We start from the raw sequence: 22,527 nt of genomic DNA on the forward strand, positions 1-22,527 counted from the left end.
TGGCCACCCTGACAGTGTGACGAAGTGAGACATGAGTAGAGACATTAGCCGGAGTACCTACTCATATAAATCAAGCGCCGTTTATCCAATCCTTCGAGCATAAGCGACGCCGGCAGTCCGGCCAGGGCGGCCGTGCCCACCGATGCCGATCAAGACCCGAATCCAGACCCGGCATAGAACACAGCTCTGCCCTGACGTGACACATTACCCCGGTGTGTCACTCATGACGGATAGACCAATGCAGGAGCCTTGCCAGCTCCTGTTGTACCTACTTCGTTAAATTTTCGATTCTCGCTAAGTTGCCGTTTCGTCGTTGGAATAGAGTTACGCGGCAGCATATTGGGGCTGCGAGCCACCGTCCAAAAACAACTTAAATTGTCAACAGCAATGCAAAGAAGTCTGTTATTGCTCAGAGCTTGCTTTTTGAAGAATTAACAAGTGATACAGTACGTTAAGAAGGCAGCTGTATTCTTGAAACGGATTATTTCGAGGCAACTACCCGGAATCATTCATTCTTTTCTGAGCTCTGCTTGAGTTATTTTCTATACCATCGACATAGACCACCGTGGCAGACGCACCGATGCTGCACTGAAACTTTCCGCCCCGAAAACATGGGATAGCTCACCCCGATCGTGTGCAATAAGACCACGCACTTATAACTTCCCATCGCCCAGCCGGCCGCCCGGCAGATGTCGTGGCGCGCGGTGCCGATAAGGCGCTGCCGCCGCCGTGCGGCGTCGAATTCTCGCCCTTATTGACACCGGCCGGTCGGCGGGCGTAACATGGTCCTCTTTAAGCCGTTTGAGCAGCGCCTAGCAGTAATACTTTTCGGAAAAAAGGGTATCATTGGACTCAGAAAAGAATACCGCACCACATGAGCCATGAGCCCATATACTTTTCCAAAATTCGGTTTTTCTGAACAACCCTAGTGAACACGTCAGGGTTGTATGGCACGATGCCTGCGACCTGGAACCCACTGGCTATGTTCTTCTCCGTGCACGCCAGGGGCCATATCTCCCTCAGTATTCCCGGGAGGTCGTGGACAGTCATCGTCCGGCCGCGGTTGTTCCGAAGCCAGTTGGACTGCGCTGATGCTGCGTAGGCCTTCAGGGGACCAAATACGCTTCGGTCCAGCGGCTGTAGCTGATGGCTGCAGTGAGGAGGAAATGAGAGCATCACAATGCCGTTATCCTTGGCGAACTGCACTCCCTCGATCGCCAGATGACTCTCATGATTGTCAAGTAGTAGGAGCGTAGGTCGCTCGGGAGAGCACTTCGTATGCTTAACGAAGTGCTCCAGGAAGGCCTTGAAATTCTCAGCCGTCATCCATCCTGACGGATATGATGCCCCAAGACATCCTGGCGGACCATCCCTCACGAAGTAGTCCTTGTATCGCGCTCTGGGGAAGATCATCATGGGAGGAACTTTGTTGCCGTAGGCGTTGACGGCTGCACAGATGGTTACCAATTCCCCCCTTTCCGCTGACGTCATCGAGCCCACTTGCCTGGTTCCCTTTGGCGCCACCACTTGTGGGGGTTTTTGCACTGTTGTCAAGCCTGTTTCATCGACATTCCATATATCACCTCCGTCAAATTTGTACTTGTCCATCACCTCTCCGAGCTTCTTGAAAAACTCGCCCACGTTCGACCTATTGAAACCGCTCGCTCGGCCCAAGCTTGTGGCTTCCGGTACTCGAATGGACAGTCGCCGTCTCTTTCGGAAGGATCTGAACCATTCTTCCCCAGCCATCTTGTTCTTGGTCCATGACTCCGGCACAGTGATGTCGTGGCGCATCGCACATTCGTATGCGAAAACTCTAACTTCTTTTGGCGTTAGCCCGAAGAAAACATCTGCCGATTCTTTAATATACGCTAACAACAGTTCTTCCTGTTCATCCGTAAACACTCTCGATCCTGAGTTTTGGTACCCCATGTTCGGATCCATACCTTCCTTCTTTTTCCTTACGAACCGGTTCAGAGTTTGGTAGTTTACTCCGTAGTCCTTTGCTGCGCTGCGGATAGAAGCTCCATCATTCATAACTGCGTTGCAAGCCCGCAGAAGGACATCTTTGGGGCTGTTCTTGCGCCTGTCTGATTTCCGGGTGTAGTTCCGCGGCATTTCGGCTTCTCAAACTGAAAACAAGGGCAAAGATACAGCTAGTTAGGTATGTTATGCACTGACTAAATGATTCGCTGAAAATGGTTAGGTGCATGATTGTAGGTGCTAGGTAGGTATTAAGAATAGAATGGATTGCCTGGACATCGAAAGGGGAGGTGGTGGTCGTAGTCGGGAGGGGGGGGGGGTGTCGGGACAGGCGGCGGAGCGGTCAACAGTACCTACTGTCCGCCCAGATGATCGCACAATTTCCAGGCCTATTATACATACCTAGATGCCTATAGGTACGTACACAATGCATATGACAAAACAATGGATAGGCTACTGATGTTCAGCGGTAGCCTATATTGGGGTGAGTTGTATCATATTGGGGTGAGTTGTATCACTGTTACAACATACCCCACCCGGCTCTGATACAACATGTACATCGCCGCCATCTTGGAAAAAACATCCTCGTGCTCAAAAACAGCGGACAGCTGGAGAAATCCATTTTCACTCACGCAGCCTCACAACCTACCCTCACCACCGCTACGGAGATCTTTCAAATTCGTGCACATCTAAATGCCCAAAACACACATTTTCTTGCAACCTATTTTTTTAGAATGACATTAAAAAAACATAAAATCGGCTCTCACCTCGAGACGCGTCCAGCCGGCCTCACGTCACAACATGGAAAGATGGCGCCCGGAAAACCTCGTCAGCTGGTCGTGTCACGAGCGCCATCTGTTGGATAAGTTTGGCACAATTCGCCCTGATACAACTCGGACATGATACAACTCTCCCCACTCTCCCCTACGACCGAGCGGCGATCGCGCCGCTCGCCTATTACCTGCGGCGCACGGCGCGGCCGAAATCGGCCAAAATCGACCGAAATCAGCGGACATCGGCTGGAATCAGTGGCAGATTCAGGGGTGATATCAGCGATAGCGCCGGCTGGCGGAACCGGGTTCGGCCTAAACGTAACGCGATCGGGCCATTTGGTCGGCGCAGCAGCGGCCGGCGCCGGCCATTGGACGCTCCGCCGCCGGCCGTTGATTGGCTGATGGGCCGCCGCGGCTCGCGCGCTGATTGGTCGGACCGTGAGAGCCTGGCGGCGATTGGCGAAGACAGGGGGCGGCGCAGAAAACACCGTGGGAGTTCCGCCGGGAATGGGGAGCGGAGTTTTGTGCGGACACGGGTCGGATTTCGACGCTGCCTGCTGCAGTGGAGAACTGCCGTAGCCATGCCGCACACAGGTAGGTTTACAGCTCTTTATGCAGCTAAGGTAACAAGCATGCTTACGATTTTGGTAGAAATAAAAACTTGATTACCTGATATGACTTTCATAGATATTCATAACCACGCGATCCGAATGCTGAACTCTAAAGCGAATATTTTTGTTCATCGTGTCAGTATGCACCGCTCTCACATTTAAAGGGACACTCCCACCTTAACCCTCGCCCTGGCAGGGGGGTTCGATGCGACCCCCCCTAAGGTTTTTCGAAGATAGCGTAAAAACGGCGGCGCGCAGCGCCGCCAAATTTGGCACAGCCTATGGGGCAACCTTTTTACATATGACCTGAAAATTTCAGGTCCGGGTGACCTTGGGTCAGGTCACCAGGTCAGAAAAACCGGTACAAGGTCATGGTCAAATTTCAATTTTCTTTTTCCACCTGTCCAACTCACAGTTTTGCACTGATTTCCTTCAAACTTTCAGGATGTGCTAAGTTCACCGAGGTGTATAACATATAGTTCGGGTTTTTTTAGGTCACTGACCTGAGGTCAGTTAGAGGTCATTACGTCGTAATGTTAAGCCTATGGGAAAATACTAAATTCGGAAAATACTGGAGATATTCGCTTCGTTCTATCACTTTTGTGCTTTGAAACCACAGTACTTAACAGCAGGTCACTTTGTGCTTCTTTGTTTGGTGTACTTATCCATGGGTCAGGTCAAATGAGGTCAACTGAGGTCAAATGACGTTTTTGCCAATAACTTGGCACATAATGACGCTAGAGCTTAAAAATGGTATCATTGTGTTCCTGGTGATCAGCCGAATCGAATGATATGCGATATGATGCAATTTGGTTAACTTGAACTTAATTTATAAATTTAAGTTTACTTAAAATTTAAGAAAAACTTTAAGTTCACTTAAGCAAGCTAAAAAGTATATCATTCGACGCGCGAAATAATAATATAAGCGATATAAGCGGCATAGCGGCATACCGGCATAATATAAGGGAAAAACTTTTGACCTGTTTTTCGCGAAATTTTTACATTTATACCCCCCAAAACCCCCCTAAATATTGACCTAGAGCAACCAAATTTGCACAGGGGGGAGAACTCCAGGGGGCCCACCTACCTACCAAATTTGGTGTTTCTATGTGCCATAGGAGCCAATCGCGAGGGGGGGGTCGCATCGACCCCCCCCCCCCCCCTGCCAGGCCGTGTTATGAAAAATGGCCTGCCAGGGCGAGGGTTAACATTAGTTTTGAGTTGAGATAGCCAAATTGGTGGCCATGACCTGCAAATACCGGTTTGGGCACTCACAACATCGAAAAATGCTTTAATTCGAAGATATGGAATTTCAAACTTGCAGTTTTCGGATTCTAAGGGGCTAATGTATTGGAATGCCCCCTTAGAATTTGTGACGTCAGCGGAGATCTAACGGTTTTTAAATCTTAGACTAAAACCATCGTTAACACGTGGTGGTATACGCTGCTTTGCGCGCAACGTCTGCCGCACCTTAAGGCTGCCAAATTATTGCTTCCAAATAAAGTCGCTAGTAACAGGGGAGATCCAAAAAAGTAAGCAAAAGTAAAAGCCTAATATCTTGAAAACCAGTGAATATTTTTCGGTGAAATTTGGTAGATATTCGTTTTCGCTCTTTTTGAACCAAGGGACATCACTTTCATGCCAATTCATTAACTTTTTTGAAGGTGGGAGGGTCCCTTTAAGTTCCCATGATGTTGGATGTTTGGATGTTTTCATGACGTAAAGTTTCATGACTACCTCAAAAAAGACAATCTAGTTTCAAGCGAAATGCAAATTAAAAACGTGAAAGGGCATACTTACCAGCATTAGTTCTTCAAAATGGCTATCTTGGATTTTCAAAAAATGTTTTGTTCACCATTTAATTACAAAAATGACCTTTGCTCTACGATCCCTAGCCTGGGGAAAACAAGCTACCCACACTGCCCCCCAACGGTTCCTGGGCCTATGAAAAGTTGTCGGGGCACCGCTCCCACGGCCCCAAAGTTGGGAGGCGGGCAAGCTGTCCCCAGTGCCCATCCGGTTCCCTCGCGTATGAAGGCAATAGATATAAGCCGTTTTCACGACGGCCATCTGGTACACATTTGGTGCACATCTGGTGCAGATTAGGTGCAGATTTGGTCAAATTAGGTTCAGTGTGTCTCTTAGTAGCTATCAGCTAGGGTTGCACTAATTGCTTATAAGCCTGCTTTGTCATATTATCAGAGAGTAGGTATCATCGATTAAAACACTGAAATAAATTTATAAAATAACGATATTCGCTGTAAAAGAGATTAGGTGCAGCAGCGGCGTATTTAGGAAATCGCGAAGGGCGGGGGGGGCAAGGATTTGGAGGGCGCCACCTCATTTAAGGAGGGCGCCATACGGTCGCGAGATAAAAATCCTTAACGATCGCTGACGGGGGTGAGGCGTTTTTTTTTACCACGCCACCAGTTTTTTTTTTGCGTAACTTGGTAAAGATTATGCTGCATTGATTTCGCATCGTGTATTTTTGTTTTTACTCCAGGTCACAAAAGGTCAAGTCACCAGCTCAGCTTAACCCTATTCCTGGCGGGGGGGGCCTCAGGAGCCCCCCCCCCCTGAGGTTTTTTGGTTATTTCTCCCAAACGCGTTGAGCTAGGAAGCTCAAATTTTCTGACTTTTCCTAAAAGGCTTCTACGCAACATGTCTGAAAATTTTGAGTTGATCTGACCTCAGGTCAGGTCACCAGAGGCGGTTTGGTGACCCTACCTCAGAAAAGTTTGCAATCACACCAGAGCTAGAGTTTTTGACCGATCAATTTCTTCTCTTCAGGGTTTAGTTAGGGTACCAGTATGTGCAATTTGTATATCTCGGAATTTTGATATCGGTGACCTAAGGTCAGGTCAATTTCGCGACCTCCCCATTATAAGTCAATGGGGGAAAAATCAACTCCCTGTTTTTACCACTAAAACGGGTCGGAATGGCCCCATATACCATACATGACTTCATATACGATCAACCTTCACTACCTTGAGGTCTGTTTTGCTGTTGGGCAGCTGTGAGGTCATGTGACGTCATCAAAGGTCACCAAAGGTTTTTGGCCAATAACTCCGTACAGGAACAAGATATAGACGCGTGGATGGTCTCATTGTGTTCAGCTCGTCAAGACACATCGAATGATATACATGATGACCTCGAGGTCACGTGACCTGAGGTCAACCTTTGACCTTGACCTTTCGAGGTCAACATATATATCATTCGATGCGGATTGACGAGAGGATCACGATGATGCCCTTAGTTTGTTCCTATCTTGACTAATTCGAAAGTTATTCGAGAAAAACTGTCTCCATATCTAGCGCCGCCATTTTGACTTTTTCGACCCCTGTGACGTCATCTTTGACCTGACCTGAAAATGACCTTAGTAAAAATTGTAGATCTTGGCCGTGCGTATCCGATGCCGTTTACCGCTTGTCGCTATCTTGCTTCGTTCTCGAGATCTCAGGGGGGGGCCGAATCGGCCCCCCCCCGCCAGTTTCTTGTCCCGGCGGAGCCCGCCAGGAATAGGGTTAAGTGACTATGCTTAGAGCTCCTTCTAAAGTTAGGTCACTTGACATGACCTGGTGACCTTGCTTTTAGCGACTATGGTTTGCATTTTTTAGAGCACGTGTAAGAGCAATGCACCAAAAGGTTTGCCCCTCCCGCTCACCCCCTTCCATCCCCCGCAAGAAAAAAAAACAGAAGCTCGTAGTGGCACATTTTTCGGATTTTTTTAACCGCATATCTGAAGAGACGTCCTGGCGCGGGTAAATCTCACACGTGACAAAAAGGTTGCAAGTGATTGGCATAGGTACTAAGTTCCTACTAAGGAAGTGTTCTTGAAATGCTGCGCCGAAGGCGCGCGAAATTTTTAAAACAATCTTTTCCTCCGCTTTTAGGCACATCTTTTATATGCTCACTGTTCAAAGCTCCTCTCGCTCTTTTACCAAATTTGAAGGTGTAAAAATATCTAAAAGGTTCGGTGGGGCCGCTGCCACAAAAACTGTATAGGAAGCTTCGCCCATGGGTGACAATGTAGACATCAGATACACATCAGATCACCGTATCGGATTGACACCGGATCGCGAGATGCGTAAAAACAAGGACAAGCGCACAACGAGAAGGCAGCAGCAACAGAAAGATACTCGTAAACCATAACAGGACTGTTCCTCATGAGATAGATTAGCCTCCTCGGGCTTCTCATCCAAATTACCTCAGACCAGCCCTCATGGCCTTCTCACAGATGCATACAATACATTGTTGAGTACCTACACAACCAGTTTCAATCACCGAAACTCCAGATGCCTGCTGTTGCGGCCGAACCTGTTGACAATACTTAACCCGCGCCCCGCTGGGCTATTCAGCCATACGCGCCCTGCTGGGGGGGGGGGGGGGGCAGATTCTGCCCCCCCTGTCTAACTTCCGAACCGATGGTCGTAGAAAGACGGGGAAAACGGCAATCGAAAGCTCTCAACAAGGCGGATCTTAAGAGCCCAAATTTTTTTGCTTAAGTAGGTCAGAGGTCAGGTCAAGGTCAGGTCAAGGGTACAAGGTGCAAGTTTCTACAGTATCGGCCGTGCACCGTAGTTGCCGAAGAATGGACTGAGACTGATTGCCCAAAACGTGTTCTTAGACTACCAAGACAATATTCGTTGCATACAATGGCATTCAAAGGTCAAGGTCAAGGTCAGGTCAGGTCATGTCAGGTCACCGAAAAACAAAATATAGAAAAGGGCATGTGCGACACATGTTTTATGGGTCATTTTACTCATAGAATTCAATAGGCACACTCAATAAGTGATATGGACTACCTCTGGATGAATTTCAGGTCGAGGTCAGGTCAAGGTCAGGTCAAGTGAGGTCAAATTTTGAAGTTGGTTGTTAAGGCCCAAAAAGGTGTCTATCTGATGCAGTTTTTCACGGCGAATCGAATGGTGCTATTTTTGTTTCCGTACGAGGTCTAGAACTTCCAAAAAATCATTTTTCAAAATTTTTGTGTGTCGTGACGTCATAAAAATTTGAATAACTTCCACATTTTTGAACCGATTCTTCTAAAAATTGGTATGTAGGTGCATATAGACCACTTCTTTGACATATATTCCGGTTTTTTCGATACACTCAAAATTTTGGATTTTATAAATATTTTCCCAAAAAAGTCAGTTTTTTGAAAAAATTTGGGCCAAAATCAAAAATTTTCAAAAAAACGAGATAGCCATTTAATAGACAAAGTAGAATGACGTATAACCTTTTTTGTTACGTCTTGATTCCTTTAAAAATGAAGATGTTAGCGGCGTTTGAAATTTTCCCATTTTTTAGGCGAAAATGGCGAACATGACGTCACTAAAACGTCATTTTCTCAAACATTTTCCGACGGATTTCGCTCAAATTTTCAGGGAACGTGTCAAATTGATGTATGATAAGGTACTGAAAGTTTGACGTCGCTGGCGTAACGCGTTTAGAAGTTATTGGCGAAAAACGGGAGGGGGGGCAGATTCTGCCCCCCCCCAGCGGGGCGCGGGTTAATCGTGATTCATATATTTAGATGTCATGATGCACGCAAAGTAAGCTCAATCCCTTAACCCTATTCCTGGCGGGGGGGGGCCTCCTAGGAGCCCCCCCCCCCCTGAGGTTTTTTGGTTATATCTCCCAAACGCGTTGAGCTAGGAAGCTCAAATTTTCTGACTTTTCCTAAAAGGCTTCTACGCAACATGTCTGAAAATTTTGAGTTGATCTGACCTCAGGTCAGGTCACCAGAGGCGGTTTGGTGACGCTACCTCAGAAAAGTTTGCAATCACGCCAGAGCTAGAGTTTTTGACCGATCAATTTCTTCTCTTCAGGGTTTAGTTAGGGTACCAGTATGTGCAATTTGTTTATCTCGGAATTTTGATATCGGTGACCTAAGGTCAGGTCAATTTCGCGACCTCCCCATTATAAGTCAATGGGGGAAAAATCAACTCCCTGTTTTTACCACTAAAACGGGTCGGAATGGCCCAATATACCATACATGACTTCATATACGATCAACCTTCACTACCTTGAGGTCTGTTTTGCTGTTGGGCAGCTGTGAGGTCATGTGACGTCATCAAAGGTCACCAAAGGTTTTTGGCCAATAACTCCGTACAGGAACAAGATACAGACGCGTGGATGGTCTCATTGTGTTCAGCTCGTCAAGACGCATCGAATGATATACATGATGACCTCGAGGTCACGTGACCTGAGGTCAACCTTTGACCTTGACCTTTCGAGGTCAACATATATATCATTCGATGCGGATTGACGAGAGGATCACGATGATGCCCTTAGTTTGTTCCTATCTTGACTAATTCGAAAGTTATTCGAGAAAAACTCTCTCCATATCTAGTGCCGCCATTTTGACTTTTTCGACCCCTGTGACGTCATCTTTGACCTGACCTGAAAATGACCTTGGTAAAAATTGTAGATCTTGGCCGTGCGTATCCGATGCCGTTTACTGCTTGTCGCTATCTTCCTTCGTTCTCGAGATCTCAGGGGGGGCCGAATCGGCCCCCCCCCCCCCCGCCAGTTTCTTGTCCCGGCGGAGCCCGCCAGGAATAGGGTTAAGACCAAAGACGTTTTTATGCATGGTAGAGCGTAGATAGTTTTGGTATGCTTCATTCATTGTGCTGAGCCTGAATGCACGTTCATTTGTGGCAATTTCCACAGGCAAGACATCAAATATGTGCAAGAGAACGGCTAAGTTGGGAAACATGCCAAAGGAGTAGATAAATGATAGGAGGGCAGCGATCAACGGAGGTCGCCAATAGGTAGAAGGGCTGCGATCGACAGGAGGGCGCTAATAGGCAAAGGAGAGCCCCGATCAACATCCCGAGTTTCGACAGGAGGGCACCGATAGGTAGGAGAGTGGCGAGCAGCAGGAGGGCGCCAATGGATAGAAGGGCGGCGATCAACAGGAGGGCGCCAATAGGACAGGTAGGAGGACTTTGATCAACAATCAACGGGAGGGTGCCACCAGGTAAGAGGGCGGCAAGGAACAGGAGAGCACCAATAGATAGGAAGGTGGCGATAAACAGCAGATCGCCGATAGGTAGGAGGGCGGTCATTAACAGGAACTCGCCAATGAGTAGAAGGGTGACGATTAACAGGAGTGTGGCAATGGTGAGGAGGGCGCCTTTGCCCAAGAGGGTGACAATGAACAGGAGGGCGCCTGTGAGAAGGGCGCCGATCAACAGGAAGGTGCCAGTGGTTAGGAGGGCGGCCCCGATTAACATTCAACAGGAGGGACTGGGGAACCAATAGGTAGGAGGGCGCCAATGGCTAGGAGGGCGGCAATCAACAAGATGGTGCCAAAGGGAAGAGGACGGCCATAAAAATTTCACATGAGGCGCAATAGGTAGGAGGGCACCAATAATTAGTAGGGCGCCGACCAGCAGAAGGGTAGAAATGTGTAGAAAGGTGGTGACCTACAGGAGGGTGCACCTTCGGGTGAGAGGGCGCCTATTTACTAGGAGAGCGCCAATAGGTAAAACTACGCCGATCAAATGAGGGCGCCAGAGTGGGCAGGAGGGTAGCGATCAACAGGCTTACATAGGCGACTACCGCTACGCTTAGACAGCTACAGCCTACAAATGCGGACGCGGTTGGAGGGCGCCCTCCAACCGTATTTTCCCTGTAAATACATTCGCGATTGGGGCGCCCTCCAGTCGCGATTGTTTTTTTTTTTATTCCATTTTATCACAATTGCATTTGCGATTGGAGGGCGCCTTCGGCGCCCTCCAATCGCAAAGGGCGCCTTCGGCGCCCAAGGGGGGGCATGGCCCAGTGCCCCCCCCTGCCTACGCCCCTGAGGTGCAGATTTGGTCAAATTAGGTGCACTCGCCGGATAGCCCGTCTTGAAAACGGCTGTATATTCCAGATACCTGGCTCTAATGTCTTACAGAATCATGGCCATTTTTTATCAGGTCACCATTGAGGTCACTGGAGGTCACCAAAAGTAAAACTGTCACGAACAATATTCCCAACTAGTTGACTATTGTTTTCGAATCGGCGACCTCGGGGACGAATAAAGCTACGGGGCCGTAGTAACGCGCATTCGATAGTTCAGTCATGGATGAGATAATAACAGTGTTATCTATCTCATCCATGGTTCAGTTCAAAGCTGTTTCCGAATAATGTTATCATAATTCAAATTCAACTAAGGATTAACGGTTTAGCCTCCAAGTCCAGACAAGATGTCAAAAACTCAAAATTTGACGTGTTTTGCCGAAAACGTTTTTACGCTGTTAGGTGCTTTTGACAATAAGCTTTATTACGTTGACTATACCGGTATCGTCTCTCGTTGAGACGCGTCAATGAGACGTTGACCTGGAAAGGTCAACTTAAACCACGCATGACTAGGGTATTTTCCATAACGTGGTTGGCGGGGGGGGACTCTACAAAGCCCCCTTCTATCTCCGAAACTACAAGGCCGATTGTCAAAATTCAAACGGCAGCTAATAGCCCTGGACAAACTTTCGAGCAAATCCAAATTTCATTGACCTCGAGGTCACCTATTACGTCACAGGTCAGGTCAAATTAAAAATCATCAACATTTTGGCTTGTTCACAATTTGGGCTCTGGCCGCCGGCTTTTAAGTCCGATCAGGCCCGTTTTTGAGTTACCCACTCGTTGATATATGCTTACGCAACCCTGTGATTACTGAACTTGTAATTCGAATTTTTCAGCTCAAGGCCAGGTCATCCTAGGTCACGGAAATGCTAGGTATATCATATAGGTATCGGTCACGTGACACATGTTTTATGGTTTATTTCAGCCACAAATTTCGTAAACAGTGGCGTCTGTGTCATTTTAGGTCATTTTCAGCTGAATTTAGCTGAGGTCAGGTCACTTCAGGTAAAAAATGTCAAATTTTTAAAATTTAAAATTTAAAATTTATTTTTTTTTTTCAGCTAAAAAGGTGTCTATCAGATGCAGTTTGAGCTCAGGAACACGATGGTGCGTGCTATTTATATTGCTGTACGACGTCGGAATCGCACCAAACATTGGATTTGAAAAATCTATAATTGTGAAATGTTGACTATGATACGTATAACTTGGCCATTTTTGAAGATATCAGGCTGTCTTTCTAGATTAGGTCAACGGTGAGCGTGCTTTTAACATATTCTGGTTTTTCGAAAAGGTAAAAACTTTAAAAAAAAATATATATTTTTGTTATTGTATATGTATATTTTTCCAAATGTTCCAAATTTGGAAAATCCGAGAGAGCAGTTTGAAAGCAACGTCTATTCTCAGTCCACTCATGCAAACAAAAAATCTAGCTTAAAGATTGAGCTCTGGACTTCTTGAGAGCGATTGCCGTACATAGTTCAATTTTAATTATGCTTCAAAATCGGCCGACATGACGTCACTCTGACGTCATTTTCGGCCGACCTCCGCTAGCTATAAATTTGAACTTTAGACACAAGTTGTCAAATTGATGCCGGTGAAGTTACTGCAAGTTTCGTGCCGATATGTCAATGGTTTGGAAGATATTGTCGAGAAACGGGAGGAGGCTCTGTAGAGCCCCCCCCCCCCCCACCAGTCATGCGCGGGTTAAATTCAGTACCTGACCTGACCTGATCTGCCGTGACCTCCCGCAGGTCAGGCCGCTGTGAACCAGCTGGGCGGTGTGTTCGTGACGTTACCTGACCTGCCTTGACCTCCCTTGCAGGTCAGGCCGGTGTAAACCACCTGGGCGGCGTGTCCGTGACCTGCCGTGACCTGCCGTGACCTGCTGTGACCTCCCCGCAGATCAGGCAGGTGTGAACCAGATGGGTGGTGTGTTCGTGACCTGACCTGCCGTGACCTCCCTTGCAGGTCAGGCCGGTGTGAATCAGCTGGGCGGCGTGTCCGCGACCTGCCGTGACCTGCCGTGTCCTCCCTTTCAGGTCAGGCCGGTGTGAATCAGCTGGGCGGCGTGTTCGTCAACGGCCGCCCGCTGCCCGAGTACGTGCGCCGGCGGATTGTCGAGCTGGCGTTGCTCGGCGTTCGGCCGTGCGACATCTCCCGACAGCTGCTCGTCAGCCACGGCTGCGTCTCAAAGATCCTCACCCGGTTCTACGAGACGGGCAGCATCAAGCCGGGCGCCATCGGAGGCAGCAAGGCCAAGGTAGGCCGAGGTCTGCTTAGTAGCCAAACTAACAAAGGCCGAAGTTTGCATGGTCGTGAGGCTAAGGTAGGCCGAGGTCCGGCTGTAGGGCCAATGTAGACCGAGATCTACATAATAGTGAGGCTTAGCTAGGCCGAGATTCGGCAGTAAGGCCAAACGGCGGGCCGAGGTCCGGTAGTGGGCTAAGGCCGGCCGAGTCGTTCTGGCTCTGGCAATACTTTCATTCAACCGTTCCACCCAAGTTTTATCTTAAAAAAGCAGATCAAAATAAGATAGTCAGATGTTATAGCTTTGGTCATTCGAATATCCAATTAGTATGGTATTTTGTATTCTTAGATTAATGAGGAGATGACTTAAGGCTGCAACAGCCCTGCCGTGACACCTTGCACTATGGCGTGCTGGCGCCGTTGATTGTCGCCGCTCGTTCGCAGCAAGTGGCCACTCCGACGGTGGTGAAGAAAATCCTGCGTATGAAGCAGGAGAACCCTGGCGTGTTCGCCTGGGAGATCCGTGACCAGCTGCTCAGCCAGCGGGTCTGCAACCCGAGCAGCATCCCGTCCGTCTCCAGCATCAACCGTATCCTGAGGAACAGCGGCGTCTGGACGCCAGGTCCCGGTCAGCCGGAGCCGGCCGCCGAGCCAGGTAAGTGACGTCATAACAGAGTAGGGACGTCATAGTGGAGCTAATACGAGTCAAGTGGGTGACCGCTGAGGTAGTGAAGATGTCATGAAACACTAAAAGAATTTGCACTTTAAAAACGACCTAAGGTCAGCTAGGGTCACAGCTCAGTGTCAGAGGCCGCAGTTCACAGACCAGCTCCTCGGCTGGTGTCACGGGGCAAAGTAGGGCGGTACTCGGATCCACCTGCCGTGTCAGCCGACCGTGCCTCCTTTGAACCCCGGCGTGGCCGGTCGGAGTGGACCGCCTCGCCGCGCTATCAGCGGGAGCCGCGGTGATTTTCTGAGGTCGCACCTGCCCTCCGTATGAATAGTTGAAGCGGTCCGCGTGGCATCGGTCGCACTTCTCACCTGGTTTGGTGACGGATACATTATTCACGGGCTCCGGCGGCGCTCCTTTGTATGGTAAACGACCTATAACCGCGGCGGCAACCACCTGCCGGCCGCCAGCGGAGCGACCGACGGTGGCACGCCGCGTGAAACAACAGTGCACCGGACCATCGGCCACGGCGGACATCGGCCAACGCAGCCGGGCAGCTAAATGGGGCGCTAATTGGCGCCCCTGTTTGTACTTCGTTATGATAAGGAATAGGGTCATTTGATGTTTAATTGAGGTACGCTGTAAGTTATGGGGTTAACAGTGTTTGAACTCTCACTGTTCCTCAGAGCATCAAATAAATCGATCGTCGGAATGTTCATGTTCATATCTTCGAAATGGGAATGAAGGACGGAAAAATCAACCCGAAGTCACGACGTATGATATAATGTAAATACGAATACTGACAAACCAAACTATGTGCAATATTTTTTGGACATAGCGTACACCAAGCATGAAGCTCTCTTGTCGATGGGTTGAACACGTTTATTACGAGCGAGCGAGCGCAGCGAGCGAAGTGAGCCTTTTCAATATAACGGAAAAATCTCTGTTCTGAGATTTTTCTCTCTAAAAAATCTCTGAAAAATCTCTGAGCGGCCCGGCCCGGCCCGGCCTGTAACGCTTTTGAGAGGCTTATATCTCAGCAACCGCTGGAACGATTGGCCTGCGGTCTTTTTTGTTGGGTAGCCCCATCCCTTCTACCCCGTAATTGACTACTTTTGATACATCTCAGTGACCGTCGTGGCACGTGCCACGTGAAAAGTCAAGGGTGTTCAAGCTGTTTTGCAAAAGTAGTGATTTTGAGAGGCTCATATCTCAGCAGCCGCTTGGGCGATTGACTTGCGGTAATTTTTGTAGGGTAGCAGCATCCCTTCTACCCAAAATAAGATACTCTCGATGTATGTGGGTCACCCCCAGTGCACGTGCAAAATACAACAATAAGAGGTGCCAAATTTGTTCCCATTTCAGTAACTCGGTAATTACTGGGGCGATTTCGCTGAAACTTGGCATACAGGTAGGCACCCACCAGGCAATGCATTTCCATGTGTTGCGGTTAGGGTGCTACTGCACGTGCGCACGTGCAGGGGGCGTTTCCAGATCTCGAGAATGGCTGGGCTGATTGCGCTCAAATTTGGTACACGGTTGGGGACCAGTTAGTAGGGTGCCGTGCAAAAGTCATTTTGGACCCCGTTTGCACGTGCGCACGTGCAGAATGCCGCTTCCAGATCTCAGGAACGGCTGGGCCGATTGCGTTCAAATTTGGCACACCGCTAGCGACCGGTTAGAAGGGTGCTTTGCACAAGCCCGTCGGAAGCACCCTCTCGCCCTTCCGCACGTGCAGGGCTCACTATCTCGCTCGCTCGTTCTTCGCCCAAAAGGCGTTTTACTGGTACATATCCTTAACTAACTGTTGCTTTGGATCGTTTCGCCGTGTCCTAATTCCTCAGCTCGCTAACCTTCCCCGCTCCCGGCAGGACCCAGCGGGTACTCAGAGTCCCCGATACCGTCTCTGTGGGCCGCCCCGTCATCCGCCGGCGGTCTCGGCTCACCCCTAGAGCCCGCCGGTGGACCGCTGGGACCCTCCCTGCACCCGGCCGCCTACTACCAGCTGGCCTCGCGGTGCTACTACACCTACGTGGCCACGCTGAACCAGTCGGCTGCCGCTGCTGCTGCTGCGGCGGCGGCTGCCTCAGCGGCTCTGGTGGGTACCGGGCCGGCCTCGACTGGGACGGACTCCGGCGCGGCGGCGGCCGTGCCGGCCAAACGGCGCTGCGCCTACTCCATCGAGGAGCTGCTCAGGGACACCCGGGAGGAACGGCCAGAGGAGGAGGAGGAGGAGCAGGAGGGAAGACGGGTGGTGAGGACTGAGCGGGAGGACGCCGTACAGGAGTGAGGGGAGTGGGGAGGATGGGTGAAAATTCACCCCCTCTGAGCCCTGGTGGGCCAGCACAGGTCATACAAATAGACTTCAGAGCCGAGAAGTGAGAACACTACAACAGAAAAGGCTTGGCAGTAGGTACCTACAATCAGTGATAGGTCAGTAGGGTTTTGCAGAACAAACTATTCAAGGAGACATGTAAACTTGCAAATGTGTAAAAAGTGCTCAAACATATATCACTAAGGGAGTATTCGTAATTGATTTGTCTGAAGTTGTGATAGTGAGGCGATTGGCTAGATTCTCTCGGATAAAGCTGATTGAAGTACACATGGTGTCATTTGTGTCGTCTTTTTCGTAAAGTTAGCTATGCCGTCATAGGTTAAACCACCGAGTTCCGCTCCGCTATGCTGTTGACAAATGCATGCAGTTCGTCTCTCGCGATATGATACGCAATATGCGTACCTAAGGAGTAACAATGCACTGCATGCGATGGAGGGAGTAACAACTGATGCTTAAATCCTTCAGTTAATGTTAGAGCTATTGATAGAAGTCATCTTGTCGTGACAAACAGTAGAGAAGTCACATTTGCTGATATTTGGTGTAAGTGTATGCGCATAATAATGTCCGTGTGAGTGTATTATGATACTGATGCTAGTCCTTACGTGATCGATACTCACGTAGTCTTGTCACAGCAATGTTGTTATCGATAACCGCTGATGATTAGGTATTGGTGGTCTCATTTCTCAATGCATTCTTTATCATTGCGGCTGTAACTAAATATTGTAAGCGAAAACAAATTGTTCGAGGCAGTACAATTTATATGTGTGCTGCATCTTGTCGGCATTCAATTGTTCTCATAGCACTTACCTCAAACTTGACTGTTATAAGATTAAATTTGTTTCGCGTAATATGCAATCCTCTCGAGGAATCTGACTGGTTTGGCAAGGGCTTTGAAAGTCACATGCTCACATTCAGACTTACTGAACGACGTATTACTGAAATATGGCAATCAATCGCATCGATGAACGAGTGAGTTGCCGTCTTTATTGTGTCTTGTCCAGATAAACCATTAGTTACCATTAGTGAGATAAACCAGTACGTGAATGATGATGTTAGTGATGCTTCAAAGATAATGATGCTAGTCAGCGTGAATTAAATGTAGAAACAAAATGCAGTCATGCTAGTAAAATGTAAATAAATATAAAACAAACACTGTTTCACTTTCAAGAGAATATTCTTTTTTTAAGGTCATAACGAAAAAAGTTTGTTGCCGAAGCGTCATTATTCTTTTCCTCAGGTTAATAAATCTCTAAAAAGTTGATTGTTTTCAAAACGGGCTTCGCTGAGGAAAACTAAATATTATAACCAAATATTTCGGCTTTATTGATCAGCCTTGTTCCAATGATGGAATTGTGATCCATTGATGGATAGAAATGGGCTGGTTCTGATGACAGTGAGGAGAGGAGATGAAATGAACAGCCAATAACTACTCACCTATAAAAAAAACGAGCAGCTGAGGCTCGAGACGACAGACGGCCTTCCAGATCGCTTGGAGACAGTGTGCGGCATTGTGAACGGCACAGGGCACAGCCGCGCTCCGAGCGCCCTCTGAACTGCGGTATCGCCGATTGTAGCGCTACCTAGGCCGGCTAGCCAGATGTGAGCTGGAGTCCAGCGTGACTACACTGTGTTCGGTGTTCCGGCGTTGCCCAGTTTATGTAGTGTGCGGTTGCAATGTGCAAGATCGTTACTTCATATGGCTTCAATTACTTTTTATTTTTATATTCCTCTTACCCACGCTCATGGAGTGCATACATCCTTTTTCTCAAGACCACAAACTTAGAAAGTAGAAACCCCTATCCCGGGCTGGTTGTATATAATTGATCCGACGTGAGAACTGAGGAGACCCGAGACTGGCATCAGGGTGATCAGGCATGGCTCACAATTCACGTGCAGTGGAGTGACTATCGGCCATTAGCACAGCTGGGTGATTTGTCTCTCGTGATAACCGCGCCAGTGCCAGTGCACCACGGTGGCCTCCGATGATCCCATCCGACCGAAAGAACCTAACCAACAGCAAAAATGACCCAGAATAATTGATAAACACATCACAAGCTCAAACGTGACGTATACCTACTCTACGTGGCTAGCGTGGCCCAGGTACCGAGTTAGTAAAGGATGCGTGTTTGAACACCTCCTCCCCCAGCAACAGGGCGTGGAAATCCGGGAACCCCATGGTAGGGCGAGGGTTATCATGAACTATATAAATAGGGGAGACCGAGGCAAAGTAATGCTTTTCTAATGCTAATGCTTTTCCTATGCCGGCGCCGACGCAACTATAAGACTATATTTACTATATTTATAAGAAAGATTCGTCCTATACCAAAATGATTGGTGTTAACCCGCGCCCCACTGGGGTCTGCGTATAACACGCCCTACTGGGGGGGGGGGGGGCTATTCATAGCCCCCCCCCCCTCCTAACTCCGAAACTACTGGGCCGATCGTCAAAATTCAAACGGGGTCTGATAGCCCCGGAAAAACTGTCGAGCGAAACCTAATTTCATTGACCTCGAGGTCACCGATGACGTCACAGGTCAGGTCAAAGTAAAAATTATTAGCATTTTGGCTTGTTCACGTTTTGGGCTCTGGCCGCCGACTTACAAGTCAGATCAGGCTCATTTTTGGTTCACACACTCGTGAACAGATGCTCTAGATACTCTGAGGGTACCAAACTTGTACTTTGATTTTCAGGTCAAGGTCAGGTCATCACAGGTCACGAAAATATTATATCATCCATCGGTCACGTAACACATGTTTTATGGTCCATTTAGGTCAGAGATTTCGAATTTGATGTCGTCTGTGTCATTCGAGGTCATTTTGAGTCAAATTTAGCTTAGGTCAGGTCACTTTCAGGTCAAAAAAGGTCAAATTTTGAAGTTAAAATTTTTCAACAAAAAGGGTATCTATTGGATGCAGTTTGAGCTCAGGAACACGATGGTGCTATTTATATTGGCGTACGATGTCAAATTCATGCTGAAAAATTGATTTGAAAAATTAATAATTGTTAATTTTTTGCAATAATGCGTATAACTTGGCCATTTTTGAAGATATTTAGTTAAAACTTGCTAGAGTTAGTCATAATAATGCGTTCTATAACATATATTCCGGTTTTTTTCGAAAAGTCAAAACATTTTCGAAAAAAAAATGTAAAAATATAAATTTTGAGTTTTATTATATGAAATTTTCGAAATTTTCAAAATTTTGAAAATCCGAGATAGCAGTTTGATAGCGCAGTCCATTCTGAGTCCTCCCATGCAAAGAAATTGGATCTAGCTTAAAAACTGAGCTCTTGGGAGCGATTGCCGCGGTTCAATGTTTTGCGTCGAAATCGGCCGAACATGACGTCACTCTGACGTCATTTACGGCCGACCTATGGTAGGTACGAAGTTCAAATTTTGACACAAGGTGTCAAATTGATGCAGCCGAAGGTACGAAAGTTTGGCGTTGATACGTCAAGCGGTTTGGAAGTTATTGCAGAAAAACGGGAGGGGGGGGCTATAAATAGCCCCCCCCCCCCAGTGGGGCGCGGGTTAAATTGCCTCTCAATTCAACTTTGCTTCGTTTCTAAGGGCGTTCACATGTACACTGATAAAAAATACTGTTCAAATGAAAGCGATCTGGTCTTTATCGTATTGATCTGGTCAAAGACTGCAGTCAAATTGGGTCACTAAAATTCGAAGTAAAATTAATTTCCTACAAGACCAAGTAAATTTCATTCCGTTACCACTACCAGAACTATAACTAGAGTGATAGCCATTTAAAAATCGATGCATCTCATTTTTAACTATATTCGATGCCCTATACCTATCTTAGGGATATGTTATCGAATTTCGAAAATACTTTACGTAAGTTAGTTTTGTTTATCTGTTTTTGAATGACCTCCTTGCTAAATGATAGTTTTCATTCATGTGTTTTTTGTTCCTATGTATTTGATATTTTCATGTATTTCATTCATTACCCATTTTTACACAAAAAATACATGAATGAAAAGTATAATTTTGTAAGGAGGTCATTCAAAAACGATTTAACGATTCAAATGCCTTACATTCGGCAAGCACTGAACTAGTGATGTCAATTACGGAAAATCGGAATACCGATACCAAACCAAATATCAACCAAAACCACGAGAAAATACCGAAACCAAAGCAACTTGGGAAACTGGGGGAAATACCATCTTTTAACCGATTTCTTAGCCTCTTATACATTAGTGAGGGCTTATGATACCAGCACTCAGCAGAATACCAAATACATTACGATTGAAATACCAAATACCAAGTTGGTATCGGTTTGGTATCGGTATACCAAAAAGTTGTTATCCGATTGACATCTCTACACTGAACGCATTAAGTTAGTTTTGAACCATCTCCACTCCTCAACCTACAAATTTTCAGAAAAATTGGAGGAGTTGACGGATTTCGGTGTGCGATTTGACGTGCAATGCCTCTATAGGATCACAAAGGATCATGACTCTCATGCCTGGGGTGAGCCTTCTCAGGCCTGAACTGGGCCCCCTCTCAGACCTGAATTGGGTCTCTCAGGCCTCAAACAGGTCTTCTAGGACCTGAAATGGGCCCTCTCAAGCTTGAAATGGCCCCCTCAGGCCTCAGGCCTGAAATGGGCCCTCTCAGGCCTGAAATGGGCCCTGCCCTCTTATGCCCTGAAACGGGCTTTCCTAGGCCTTGGATTGGTTCTTTTGGGCCTTGGATGTACCCTCATAAACATATAATGGGATGGGACTATAAATCCTGAAGGGGGAAGGGGCTATCAGGCCTGAAAATTGTTTTTCAGTCCTATGACGGACCTTTCGAAACCTGGCAAAATGTTTTTTTTTTAATAAACTGTTGTCAGGCTGCATAAAGTTACGGTTCGAATCGACGGTGGGCCCCAGGGTAAGAGACGGGGGTGATATCTTATCCCTCCCCCTTGCTGCGCCAATGCTGACCTGAAAATGTTGTTGGTGTCACAAGATCTGGCTTGAATAAAATGTCAGGTATGCCATTTTCAGCTCTCCGGTCGCCGGTTTGTTCCCAGCTATAACAAAAAAAAACTAAGGGGGGCATGGTGGCAGCGCCCGCCCCTCGGCAGGCGAGGAATAACCCTCGCCGGCACAGCGGGGTTGATGCAACCCCCCTAAAGTTTTTTCGCGAATAACTCATGTAAAAAGCGGTTGATCGCGACGAAACGTTCAGTACCCCCGCATTGATCAATTTTACACCTACCCTGAAAAATTCATGACCCTGACCCAAATGACCTTTGACCTGTGACCTCTTTTCCGAGACAATGTTTCGCCGGAATCGCGATTTGGCGTATGTCGGCTCGCATTAGCCGCGCGTTTGCAAGCTTTTCGTGGTTTCAAACGTTCAACCATGTGATTTGATGTTGCTCCCAAGTCCCATGCATTAGGGTGGGTGTCAAGGTTACCTGAAGGTCAGGTCATGTCATTGACCCTTGGTGACCTCGGTTCACTTCTTCGAGTTTTACATGTTTCTAGGCTAGTTTTTGGAACTGAATTTGAATTTAGCAACCATTTGAACATTTAAGAAGTAGTTTCGGTGCCTTCGTAATATGTTACGAAGCTGTCAGAGGCGGATGACAGGTATTACGAATACCCGTCACGACCCCTACCGGTTGACCTAACCTGACCTGACCCGACCTGGTCTAAACGCTTAAAGACATCATCTGTGATCAAAACTAACACGATATTCGTGATCAGCACCCCGGAAAACCCCTTAGCAGCCACACTTAACGACTTTCTAACAAGTCCCGATATTTGTTTATTGTTTATTATCACCAAGACACCCACAGGCACAAAGAGCCCAGTTACGGATGCAGTCACATAACTAAAAAGGCAATCGACAAAATGCACGAACACATGCATAAAACTGAAAACAGAGGCTGTAGTGTAGGTATTCAATCAGCCAATGTAGCTGCCCAGAGTACGGGCGTACTTCAAAGCCTCACTCCGAAATGATGCAGACGGGTGGTAAAAGTCTACGGAGGGACTATGCGTCAGGAATTCGTTGCACACAAGAGGGATGCGCGCGGTCAAGC

General features: G+C 47.6%; 1 protein-coding gene across 1 annotated transcript; it reads left to right on the top strand.

Moving 5' to 3' along the window:
• Positions 1-3,293: 3,293 nt before the first annotated feature.
• Positions 3,294-16,431, top strand: LOC122389263 (paired box protein Pax-1-like). The gene is made up of 4 exons (XM_043381122.1): positions 3,294-3,350; positions 13,264-13,484; positions 13,916-14,126; positions 16,013-16,431. Exons 1-4 carry the CDS (start codon positions 3,338-3,340, stop codon positions 16,429-16,431), a joined length of 864 nt encoding a protein of 287 aa, XP_043237057.1. The 5' UTR covers positions 3,294-3,337.
• Positions 16,432-22,527: the final 6,096 nt, after the last annotated feature.

This window comes from Amphibalanus amphitrite, unplaced genomic scaffold (genome assembly GCF_019059575.1).
Source record: "Amphibalanus amphitrite isolate SeventyFive unplaced genomic scaffold, NRLGWU_Aamphi_draft 000352F_arrow, whole genome shotgun sequence".
NCBI classification, from domain to species: Eukaryota; Metazoa; Arthropoda; class Thecostraca; order Balanomorpha; family Balanidae; genus Amphibalanus; species Amphibalanus amphitrite.